The sequence below is a fragment of the Castor canadensis genome, chromosome 14 (genome assembly GCF_047511655.1).
Source record: "Castor canadensis chromosome 14, mCasCan1.hap1v2, whole genome shotgun sequence".
In the NCBI taxonomy this organism is placed as follows: domain Eukaryota; kingdom Metazoa; phylum Chordata; class Mammalia; order Rodentia; family Castoridae; genus Castor; species Castor canadensis.
The window spans coordinates 57207789-57221174 of record NC_133399.1 but is presented as its reverse complement, the minus strand read 5'-3'; the positions used below and the strand labels follow the sequence as shown (position 1 = coordinate 57221174).

Genomic DNA, 13386 nt, shown 5'->3' with positions numbered 1-13386 from the left:
CTAGGGATGTTCTCTGTGGGAAACTAGCTTGTATTTGGCCATATGAAAGTACGGTCCAGTCTGCCATTTATTCACAAGTCCATGATCATGTCTGTCTGTCCATACCTCCAGGGTCATCTGTTAGATCAGATGGAAGAGACAGTGCCTATGTGGCTGATGGCACTGTGTGTGGACCACAGATGGTAACAAAGTGTAATCCTCTATATTTAGCTGTGTTAAATTATGTTAGTGATTACAGACCTTATTCCACAATGCCTGTCACACTTTGAATCTGGTGCATACATTCATATCCCATATAATGTTAAAAGACAATTAAAGTAAGCCTGAGTTATCCAAGAACATTGCTTTTTGTGTGAACCTATTATCAGTCCTTATATGAAAAAGGTAGTATGTGTTTTAAACACAAGATTCCACTAACCACTTGATTTTTTAATCTTTGAATTCTAATAACTTTAAATAATAAAATTCTAATTTTGAGTTATCATTTTTTATTGCTTCACAAAGAACCATGATTGGCCTTTCATATTTACTAAGTCATCTGCTTATGTATCTGATCAAAATATAAGCATTGGAAGTTTGGAATGACCAAGAAAGTTGTACTAGGAAAGCATGGTGATAGTGAAACTGCTAACAGCCACACAAGTTTGGAAGCAGATTTCACCTGAGTGAAGTCTTCAGAATTCACTTTAGTTACAGCCATTAATAAAATTTTGAAGTAAAAGAGCAGAATTCCTCACTCACAGAAACTGAGAAAATAAATTGATATCATTTTGTTTCTCTAGGATAAATATCCAAGAATAGCTTGAGCTACTTCCTAACATACTAAGTACATGTTCAGTTCTGTGGGGCTGTGCCCTTCAACATTTCCACCATAGTCTGACTGATCAAGTTTTCTGCATCCTTACCAGCATTTAGTTCCATCACCACTTGTATTTTAGCCATTTTGATGTGTGGGTATTGATTGATATTTTTGGTTTTAACTTGCATTTTCTGCTGGTTAATTTTACTCGACATCTTCTGGTGATTATTTACCATCAATGTATTCTTTTCAGAGTGTCTTTTGCCAATTTTCTGATAGCATTGCCTTATTCCAACGTTCAGTTTGTCTTTTAGTATTCTACAAGTGAGCTTGCAAATATTTTCTCCTATCCTGAAGTTTATTTTCTTTTTTGGTAGAATTGTTTTTGAAACTTGTTGGTGTGTAAAAGGCTATAAATAATTATGTTCACAACTTAAGGAATTCGGAGATAATAATGTATCTGTGAAAACATCACTACAATACATGCTACGAACCTGTATGTAACTGCCAAGTTTCCCCTAAATTTTTAAATTTTATTATTATTTTTCATAGGAACACTTAACATATATATGTATACCCTCTTATATGTTATTTAAGTATACAATAAAGTAGTGTTAACTAAATAAGTCATTGAGATACAATAAATCTCTAGGAATAATTTGAATTGAAGAGTCAAAACATTGCATTATTTGATAACTATCTCCCTGTTTTCCCCTTCCTTCGATCCCTTGGCAACCACCTCTCTGCTTCCATAAGTTTGACTACTTAATATTTGTTCTATAAATGATATCATATAGTAATCGCCCTCTTGTACCTGTTTTATTCATTTCCCCAGTTTCATTCTTGTTGAAGTGGCAGGTATACCTTGTTTGGTAAGGCTGAGCATTATGCCATTGTATGTGTCCTGTGTATCACATTTTCTTTATCAATTCATCTGTCAATGGACATTTAAATTGATTACATGTGGTGGCTATTTTGAACACAGGAGTGCAGAGAATTCTTTGGGATCCTGATTTTTGTTCCTTTGGGTATATTCCCAGTAGTAGGTTGGATGGATCAGATGGAAGGCATTCTTTTTAGTTTTGAGCAAACTTCATATAGTTTTCCATAATGGCTATTAGACCAATTACATTCCTATCAACAATGTATGACAGTTCCCTTTTCTCCATAGCTTGTTTTTGTTCTTTTTTGAGCTAGGGTATCACTATGTAGCACACTGGTCCTGAACTCATGGTCCTCCCACCTTAGCCTACCAGTCCCTTACATGCCTGCAGGGATTACAGGCATGTGGCGTCCCCAGTGTCTTCCATCTTATCTACCCCTGTTAACTTCATTTCTTTTAATAACTATTCTAACAGCTATCAGATTATGTTTCATTATTGTTTTAATTTGCATTTGCCTAATTAGTGATTTTAAGTGTATCTTCTTTTGACAAATATTTGCTCAGGTACTTTTAAAATTTATTCTTATTATTGATTTGTTTGACCTGCTTATAATATTTTAGATATTAACTCAACTCAGATATATGATTTATAAATATTTTTCACATTCCGCAGGTTGTCTCTACACTCTGTTGGCTATATCCTTGGTTGTACAGCAGATTATTAGTTTAATGAATCTCTTTTGTCTAATGTTTGCTTTGTTGCCAACGACTTTGAGCTTGTATTCAAAATATCATTCCCAAACCAACATCATAGAGACTTTCACCTGTATTTTCTTCTTTCATATTTCAGGTCTTGTAAGTATTTGATCCATTTTGAGTGGATTTTTGTAGATGAAATTGCTGTTGTGAGAGAAGGGTCTACTTTCATTCTCCTACATGGGAATATCCAGTTCCCCTTACTATTTACCAAGTGGCTCTCCCATCCCCCATTGTATGTTCTTGGAATATTTGTTGAAAACAAGTTTATTACTGATGTATGGATTGATTTCTGGACTCTATTCTCTTCCCTTGGTCTGTGTGTCTGTTTCTTATTGTTTGTTTTTCCTAGTTCCATATTGTTTAGAACACTGCAACTTTATAATATATTTAGAAGTCAGATAGTGTAATACCTCCAGCTTTGCACATTTTACTTAAAGATCGCTTTAGTTAGTTTGAATCTTTTGTGATTCAATGCAAATTCCAGGTTATTTTTGTTGTTATTTTCTTGCTGGTGTCCTAATCTGACTTTGTTTGTGTCTGTCCTTCCAGAAACTCTAAAGCACTCTTCCTATGTTCCCTCATCCTGTGGTTACTTCCATTATTTCACTACTGCATGCATGGTGTCCAAGTCCAGGTTTGCCACAAATCTGTTATTTGTGTGCTTTCAATGTTTCAATACTAGAAATGAACCAGGAGTAATCTGTTCCCACAAACCTTTTCTTGCAGTTCAGATAGGCCAAGGGAACTTGTCCACAGTCATCAGCCTTTGGTCAGACAATGCAGGATTCTGGGCAGAATCACTGTGAATGGACCAGCACCAAGCTCCTGTGCGACACCTGTGGCCATCAGCTCTACCAAACTGTGTCACACCCTGGGGCCATAAACTGACTGAGATCAACACAGCACTGTTAGTAGGATGAGGGTCCACACTGCTATGGGCTACCTTCTAGTGAGATGAGCTCAAAAGTTTACGACTGCTTCAAACAGCCACAGACAATGTCAGGCAAAATGAAGTCTGAGAGACTGTGACAACATGCTTCCTGTGGCACCAGGGCTGTTCCAGAGGCTTCATCCACCAGCAAGCCTGCGGATGGGGCCACAGGATCTTCCCAGGGTTAGGTTTCACCAGTGTAGGTGAATTGGGTCTTATTTAATATAATGCTGCCCTGGGTGTCTGTGTCCCTGACTTACTTTAAGGTTAGCAATGATGTAAGCTGAAACTTGAGTCTGTCCCACCAGCGTGCAGATCTTTGCCTGATGCTGGGACAGGTCCAGTGGCTCCATTTCTACTCAGTGTTGCGTCTCGCCATGGTGGCACTGAAGTCCAAGGCAAAGTCTTTTGCTAGCTTTTGTACTCTGTTCTGCAGAAGTGGAGTCATCCTCTGCCTGGCTAACGCAGTTCCAGTGGCTCAGCTTATGGGTATTAGCTTCAGGGTGGGAGTCATCGGGCTATGCCAGGCACCAGGTTTCACCATGGTGAGCTTAGTACTGGGCTTCAGCCTAAGGCTTAAAACTAGGGTTAATCTACTCTCCCTCCCCTAAGCAGAGATGTATCTGTCTATAATGCAATCCTTGGAATGGGCGGAGGAAAGATGTAGTCAACTCTTGTGTTCCTGCCTTCTTCAATGCATCTCTGTTTTTCTGTTGTTGTTATACAAAACAGCAGGCATTCCAGTCTCTCACCTGATTTCCTTAGCTCTTGTGAATGTGGCTGGGTGATATTCAACTTGTTGTGTCTCTGGGGAGAAGATCCCTCGTGGATCTTAGCTACCACCTTGCTCCCGAGATTCTAGTTTTGTTTTTCTGTTTCTTCTATTACTGTAAGAAATATCATTGGAATTTTGATAGGGATAGCATTGAATCTATAATTTGTTGTAGGTATATAGACATTTAAACAATATTAATTTTTCCAACTCATGAATAGAGGAAACACAGAAGTCCACTTATTTGTGTTTGTCTTATTAAATTTCTTTCATCAATGTTGCTTTTATACTTTTCAGTGTACAGGTGTTTCACCACCTTAGTTGAATTCATTTGTAAGCATGTGTAAAGCCCTGAGTTCCATCCCTGGCACCACGAAATAGATAAATAAATAATCTATAGAATAAACATTTTTGTCTTATTTCTGATGTTAGAGGAAAAATTTTCAACTTTTCATCATTGAATGCAATGTAGCTTCGGCTTGTCATATGTGGCCTTTATCATATTGAGACATATTTCTCCTATACCTAATTTATTTAGAGTTCTTGTCATGAAAGGATATTGTATTTTGTCAAATGCTTTTTTAATACATCTATTGACACAGTCACAGGTTTTGCCCTTTATTCTGTTAATGTAGTAAATTGCATTTATTGATTTGTGTGTAGTGAACCATCTTTGCATGTCAGGGATAAATCCTACCTAATTCTGGTGAGCAATCCTTTTATTTATTTATTTTTTATTCTTGTGCCTGGTGTGGGTACGTGAAGACATTTACAAATGTTCTTACAATATATCAAATATATCATATTTGAATTCACCCCCTCCATCATCTCCTTTATCCTCTCTCCCCCATTCCTGGAGTAGTTTCGACAGGTATCACTTTTTCATTTACATGCATGTGTATACAGTATTTGCACAATATTCACCCTCCTATACCCTTTCCTTATATCTTCCCCTTCCCACTGGTACCAGCCCCCCATCCAGGCAGGAACCTGTTCTATCCTCCTGTTCTCTGATTTTGTAAATGAAAAAAAAAGGACATTTTTGTTTCTTTAAGATAGCTACAGAGGGAGTTGCCTTGTGAAATTTCCATTTATATATGTAATGTAACTGAAACTGGCGCATCTCCTCTACTTTTCTCCTTTCTATCTTAGTCCCCTTCTTATGGTGATTTAAACTGGTTTAAAATTCTATTTTCATTTTTGTATAGGAAGTATATCCATCATTTTCACCTTCTTAACTTCCTTCTTTTACCCTCCATCTCACATTAGTGACCTCCTCTTAGCCTGACTTGTTTTCCATAGTATTGCTTATATTTCTATTAGGTCTGTATTCCACATAAGAGAAAAAATGTGTGGCTTTTGACCTTCTGTGACTAGCTAACTTCACTTAATATGATATTCTCCAGTTCCATCCATTTAACCTGCAAACAAAAAAATTTCATTCTTTTTTGTGGCTGATTAAAATTCCATTGTATATAAATACCACATTTTCTTAATCCATAATCAGTAGTGGGGCATCTTGGCTGTTTCCACTGTTTAACTATTGTGAATAGTGCTGCAATAAACTTGGGTGTACAGGTACCTATGGAATAACCTGACTTACATTCCTTTGGGTATATCCCTAGGAGTGGGATTGCTGGATCACATGGTAATTTTATTTTTTTAGTTTTTTGAGAACCCTCCATACTGTTTTCCAGAGTGGTTGTACTAATTTACACTCCCACCAGCAGTGTATGAGGGTTCCTTTTTCCCCATGTCCTCACCAACATTCATTGTTTGTGTTCTTTTTTTTTTTAATAGTGATTCTAACAGGAGTGAGGTGGAATCTTATGTGGTTTTGATTTACATTTCCTTTATGACCAGCAATGTTGAACATTTCTTCATTTTTTTTTTTTTAGCTTTTTGAACTTCTTCCTTTGAAAAAGTTCTGCTCAGTTCATTTGTCCATTTCTTCATTGGGTCATTGATTTTGGGGGAGTTTACTTTTTTGAGCTTCTTATATACTCTGGTTATTAATCTCTGCCAGATGTGTTGCTGGCAAAGATTCTATCCCATTCTGTTGGCAGCCTCTTCAATTTAGAGACCATTTCTTTTATTGTGCAGAAGATTTTAAAATGTCATCCTTTCTCTTAGTGGCTGAGCTATTTGGGTTCTATTGAGGAAGTTATTGCCTGTGTATATTAATTGCACTGTATTCATGCTCTTTCCTGTGCTAGTTTCAGAGTTTCAGGTCTTATATTAAGGTCTTTATTCCACTCTGCCTTGATACTTGTACAGGGTAAAAGACAGGGATCTAGTTTCAGTTTTCTGCATGCAGATATCCAGTTTTTCCAGCAACATTTGTTGAAGAGACTGTCTTTTCTCCATCATATATTTTTAGTGTTCTTGTCAAAACTCAGGTGGGCATGGATTCATATCTGGATCTTCTATTCTATTCCACTGGTCTTCAAGTCTATTTTTGTGCCAGTGCCATGCTGCTTTTATTGATATGGCTCTGCAGTATAGTTTGAAGTCAGGTATTGTGAAACCTCCAATGTTTCTCTTTTTGCTCAGTATTACTGTGGCTATTCATGGTCTTTTGTGCTTCCACATGATCTTTAGGGTTGATTTGTTAATCTCTGTGATAAATGTCGTTGGAATTTTGATGGGGATTGCATTGAACATGTAGATTGCCTGTGGTAGTATAGCCATTTTCACAATATTGATTCTACCAATCCATGAGCATGGGAGTTCTTTCCACTTCTGTAATCTTCTTTAACTTCTTTCTTTAATGGTTTATAGTTTTCCTTGTAGAGGTCTTAACAATCCTTCTAGTAACTTTAAAAAATGCGTGTACCTTTAGCAGGGATTTTGGCCTATAATTTTATTTTCTTTTACATTCTTTGTCTTGCTTTGTCATAAAGTTACCATAGGTCTTATAAAATGAGTTTGAAAGTATTCTCTCTTCTTTGAGCTTTTGGAAGCATTTGAAAATGGCTGGTAAAGTTCTTCTTAAATGTTTGATAGAATTCAGCAGTGAAGCCATAACATCCTGCACTGTTCTCTGACAAGAGTCTCTTAGTTGCTGACCTCTTTACACATTACTGATCTGCTCAGATTTTCTATTTCTTCATTATCTGGTACTGATATATTGTATATTCCTGGAAATTTATTCATTTGCTCTGTGTTATCCAGTTGCTTGCCACATAATTAATTATACAAGTCTTATCTAACCCTTTGTATTTCTGTGATTATCACTTGTAAAGTCTCCTCTTTCATTTATGATTTTATTTATTTGAGTCTTTTCTCATTTATTTATTCATTAATCTAGCTAAAGTTTTGTCAGTTTTGCTCTAACCAAAACTCAGGCTTATTGACAGTTTGTTGACCCTTTGTATTGCTCTTTCTTATCTCTATTTCAACCTTTATTTCTATTATTTTTCTCTGCTCTTTATTATTTCCTCCATTCTACTCACTTTGGATTTAGTTTGTTCTTGTTTACTAGTTCCTTTAGGTTTAACATCAAGTTGGTTTTTTTTGAGATCTTACATCTTTTTTGATGTTTTCATTTATTGCTATAAACTTCCATCTTGGATATGCTTTGTTGCATCCTGCAAGTGTTACCATTTGTGTGTCTGTGATGTGAATGGTATGTATGCAGCATATAATTGGATCTGCTTTTTTTGCCATTCATCCAGTTAACGTCTTCTGATTAAAATTAATTCATTTATATTCTTTGTTTTCTGGTTATTTTGTAAATCCTTAGCTCTTCATCATTTGCTGTGTTGGATTCCTTTGAGATTTGATGATTTTGTATGGTGGTATGCTTTGATTCTTTTCTGCTTATTTCTTCTGTTTTTACTGCAAGTGAAGCTTACCTACTGAAACAACAGGCTATTTTGACTGATAACTTTGATCACATAAAAAAAAGACATCTTTCTGCTCCACCTTCTCCCACATTTTATGGTTTTCTTTTTTTTTAGTGGAACTAGGGTTTGATCTCAGGGCTTCATGCATGCAAAACAGACACTCTACTGCTTGAGCCACACCTCCAGTCCAACATTTTATGTTTTTGATGTGAAAATCTCTGAATTTGACTATGTACTTAATTTTACTAGTGAGTTTTATGCATTCATATATTTTCATAATCAGTATTCTTTGATTTCAGCTTCAAAAACTATTGTGTTCTTTGGTTGGTGTTAAGCCACCTTGGTTTTTCATGTTTCTAGTTGCCTTACATTAATGACATGTGGACATCTGAAGAAGCAAGAACTTACTTACACTGGCCTTCTTTGGGAAGGTCCTTAACCAGACAACCTGATCAGAAATTCTGGGCAGGCCATCCAGCATGGTTCAATATTTTGCTTGTTGCTGGTGTCCTCAGGCAGGCTAGTGCCTGGTTCTGCAGGTTGACCTAGAAACCTGGAAACACCGAGGGAGACTTATTGATTGGCTCTGTGGGTATGGGTCTGGAGCCTGATTCCATGAAGGCAGTTGTGGAACCTTTGTCCATTGGAGGCCTGTCTGAAGCCTGGTTCTACAAAAGGTCATTTGACACAGAGGGAGGTTTTTAAACCTGAATCTGCTGGGTTTTTAACCTGCTTGCTGGATGTAGTGACTGGCCTGGAGCCTGAGTCCACTGTGATGGGACTGTTACCCCAGTCCACGGGGGCTGGCATGGTTCTGGGTCAAACTTGCAGCCTGGGTCCATGTATGAGTCCTAGGTCATTGAGGGGTACCCTAAAGCCTAAGTCTCCAGGGGTAGATTTGGAACTTCAGTTCATGTGATATAACCTGGAAATGGTATGGACTGGGATGGGTGTTAACCCTAGATCTGTTGAAGCAGATATGGAATCTGGTTCATTTGGAGCCTGAGGCCATGGAGACCAGTCTATGACCTGAGGCTTGTCTGGTGCTAGGGCAGCATGGAGCTTAGGTCTGTAGGGACTGGTGGGAAGCTCAGGATAGTGGGTGCTGGCTTGGATCCTGAGGCCATAAGGAATCACCACAGGTGCTGGCAAGAAGACTATTGTTCAGGTGCAGAAATAGCATGGTGATATTTATTGTGAACCTTTGCAGAATTCATTGCTTATTTGTATCAGGTTGCTGGATGTGTGTTTGGGTATACATCTGTAAGTTTTTCTATAGATGAGATCAACTACATATACGATTATGTCATCGTATATGACAATTTAGATTGCCTTTTCTTTCTTCTTGACTAATAGCTATAGCTAGAATATACAATATTACATAGTAAAATAGGGCTGTCATACACAAATTATAATATGTTTATTGGCTTATGTTAATTTTGAATAAATCATTATGAAAATCTAGTTTTTATTCTCATTTGATATCCCCATATTGTGAGATACTTAATCATCCTTCATGCCAATATTTTTGAAAAAAAGAAAATCAGCAACAAAGCCAGTTAAAATGGAAAAATCAAAAAATAAACCACACACCTAAATGACAAGTTGTCATTGGATTATCCACCTTAACATGGCAAGGCTTTACAATAGACAAAAAAATAAAGTTTAGAATTCCTCTTCCAGATTATTCAGATAAATATCACAACAAAGATTCACAATGATTTATGAATAGTATTTGAAATCTAAACAAAATTATTTCTCCAATTTTCAAGGAGACAACTTGTTAATTGCAGTTATCTAGCTAATTATTCATAACTATTAATGTAATATAGAAAAACTCTGAGGAGACTTCAAATCAATTCTGGCTGCAAATATCAAAATCAAGACTATGTGTAATATTTACATAACCCATGCCAAGTCATGGGTGAGATGTTTTTCCTTGAAATTTTTATTGTTGAGATTCTCATATTGGAATGTCAGAGTATTTGTACCAGAATCAGAGTAGTGTAAGCAAGAAGTGCTTCAACTTGTGTATGCCTTATGCCTATGTAACAAATCACAAATGTATCTTTCTAGTTTTACATGAAATTTGTGAATGATTGTGAACTATCTTGTGTTTCGTTTTAGTATTGTGTAAATAGAACCTGCAGAGAGGCTCATTTAATGGGAGATAGCTGTAATGCCACTCAAAAATGCAAAGGGAATGGGGTGAGTAACTCTATTTAGTAAATCAAGTTGCACGTTACCATTGTGAGTAACGCAGAGTAAACATCTCTGTGGGAAGATTGATGATCTATGTTACTTTTAAACTGACCTTGTCTATATCTAGTTGATTAATATAAAAAAAAAATCCAATGAGCTAACTTAACACCAAAGGAGTTGTACTTGATGGGTTGAATTTATTGTAAACATCCACAACTTGTGAATTGGGAATATATTCAAACACAAATGTAATACATTCAACACAAATGAATGCCTGTATGGGAACATTTTGTGTTCTCCCTCATACACTTAATAGTGAAAATGTGGATGGAATTGGAGAACATCATTCTGAGTGAGGTTAGCCTGGCCCAAAAGACCAAAAATCGTATGTTCTCCCTCATTTGTGGACATTAGATCAAGGGCAAACACAACAAGGGGATTGGACTATGAGCACATGATAAAAGCGAGAGCACACAAGGAAGGTGTGAGGATAGGTAAGACACCTAAAAAACTAGCTAGCATTTGTTGCCCTTAATGCAGAGAAACTAAAGCAGATACCTTAAAGCAACTGAGGCCAATAGGAAAAGGGGAACAGGAACTAGAGAAAAGGTTAGATCAAAAAGAATTAACCTAGAAGGTAACACCCACACACAGGAAATCAATGTGAGTCAACTCCCTGTATAGCTATCCTTATCTCAACCAGCAAAAACCCTTGTTCCTTCCTATTATTGCTTATATTCTCTCTACAACAAAATTAGAAATAAGGGCAAAATAGTTTCTGCTGAGTATTGGGGGGGAGAGGAAGGGGCGGAGTGGGTGGTAAGGGAGGGGGTGGGGGCAGGGGGGAGAAATGAACCAAGCCTTGTGTGCACATATGAATAATAAAAGAAAAAGGAAAAAAAAAAGTGAAAATGTGCTGCTATGAAATATTTCACAGAGAGTACACTTTTAAAACAGATTAACCTGTAGGAAATTTTTATGTTACTCTTATGGAGAGCTTTCCAACAGAAAATGCAGACTGATGCAAGAAAATGTTTTTATTCTCAATTGTTTATCTATTTGAATCTGCTAATTTAAATTTGCTGTTACTTTTATATTGCATTTTCATTTCTTAAAAGTTACAATTTGGGTCATTTGTTTTTAATTTTCTTAAAAGGAAATCATATATGGTATAGTCATCAATAAGTGAGAGAACTCAAATTCACCAAAATTCATTAATACTCAATTATATCATTTTTAAATAGGCTATATTCAGAAAGTATGAAATGCCGCAGCAATGACTGTTAACAGAGAACAACCACGTTTTCATGTTTTTTTTAACTTTCTGCAATTACAATTATTGTCCTTATCTGTTGCTTTCTTTTGGTAAATTTTCTGTCTTAATCTTTTAGTATTAATTTGTTTTATAAAATCTCAAAACTACATTATACATTATTAAATTTTTGACACTTTGTGTAACCGATACAAATTTGTTTTCCTAATGAATTAATGTATATTCAATTGTTATTTTAGTGGACATTTTGGATTTTTTCATTGTTATAAAATATGTAATGTGAAACACATATTCATTAGGAAAATATGTGACATTTATATTCATTTTGTTTACATTTCTGTGCTATATTCTACCATGAAAACACTTTAAAAGGAAAACTACTTAAAAGTAATTAAAACGTCAAGTAAAACCTAAGCAACTGTAACAAGCTGTGTTTATGCTCAAGAAACAGTTCTATCATCACAATTCCTGTTCAATTTTGTTAGCATGCACTTGTTCATAAATATCATTAACTACAAAATGTTAGCAGTTAGTCTACTTGTTCTCCTTTCTTAATGATATACTTTTTTTTGACTAATTGCCCTAGAAATTTACTATCTACTACTCTGAAAATTAGTGATCTCTAAGTGTCGATATCAGGAAGTTAAGAAAAGAAGGTAGTATTAAGCTCAAAGTTTTAGTTCATTATTGAATATAAGAAGTGGTGGTTATTCTTGTCTTATCCCCAGTGTGAAAGAAAATATTTCAACACTTCATATTGCATGTTAACCTTTGCAGAAAATCATTGATACCTCTCAGACTAAAAAATTTTTGTATTTCTAATTTGCTAAATGTCTTTTTATCATAGATCAATGCCTAATTTTATCAAAGACCTTTTTTAATCTATTAATTCAGAAAACATTTTTTAAGTAGTAAATCAGCTTTCAATTCCCAGAAGAAATCCAAACACGATCTATTTTTTAGTCAAGTTTTTTTTGTTTTGTTTGGTATAATTGTTTATATTTTATGAATGTCATTGATCATAAATTTTGTATCTTGAACTTAAAGTCTTTGTTTTGTTATCAGAATTCTTTTTCTTCATCTCCTGTTCCTCCTCTTGCTTCTTTTTGACAAGGCCTCATTCTGTAGCTCAGGCTGGCCTCAAACTTGGGACCCTCCTGCTTCAGTCTCCCGAGTGCTGGAAATATAGGTGTGAACTACTGTGTATGGCCTGCAGACATGTCTTCACAATATATTTTCTGTAATAGCTTTTGAAAAAATAATTTATAGAGGTTTTTCCAGAGTAATTCAGGTTTGGATATCTTATGTACCTTTTTAATGAAAAGCCTGCCTTGTGTACCCAGAATAAGTGTCATTTGGTTGTGATATAATAGTCCCATTACAAATTGTCAGATTTAATTTGCTAACTTTTAAGGCTTTCCCCCATTATTTTTGGTGTGGACTTTTCTTTCCATATAATATCTTTGTCTGGCTTTTGAATTAGGATAATGTGAGCCTAGTATCTTGGGTTTCTTTTAGAGACTGTAGATACATTGTAATGATTATTTTCTTAAATATTTGGTCTAATTCACAAAAGAATACATCTCACCTGGGTGCTTTCTGTTCTAGAAGTTTACTTATTATTGACTCAGTTTTTTTGGTGGTACTGGGGTTTCAACTCAGCACTAATAGACAGTTGCTCTACCAGCCATGCCCCCAGCCCTTTTTGCGGTAGCTCTTTCTGAGGTAGGGTCTCTCATTTATGCCCCAGCCAGCCTGGACCGTGGTCTTCCTGTTTAGTCTTCCCAGGTAGCTGAGATGACAGGCACATATCACCACACCCAGCTTTTCTTTCTTCTTCTTCATTTTTCCTTCTTCTTCTACTGCAGTTTGAACTTAGGGCACCATGCTTGCTAGGCAGCTGCTCTACCACTTGAGCC

The 13386-nt window shown here is 36.0% G+C and overlaps 1 protein-coding gene across 1 annotated transcript in view; it reads left to right on the top strand.

Moving 5' to 3' along the window:
- The window catches only part of LOC109698344 (disintegrin and metalloproteinase domain-containing protein 18), a 112411-nt gene that overhangs the window by 88221 nt on the left and 10804 nt on the right, over positions 1–13386 (top strand). Inside the window, exons 15-16 of the mRNA XM_074053313.1 lie at positions 5–182; positions 10120–10200. Coding sequence (XP_073909414.1) covers positions 5–182; positions 10120–10200 — 259 coding nt within the window. The remainder of the gene's footprint in view (positions 1–4; positions 183–10119; positions 10201–13386) is intronic.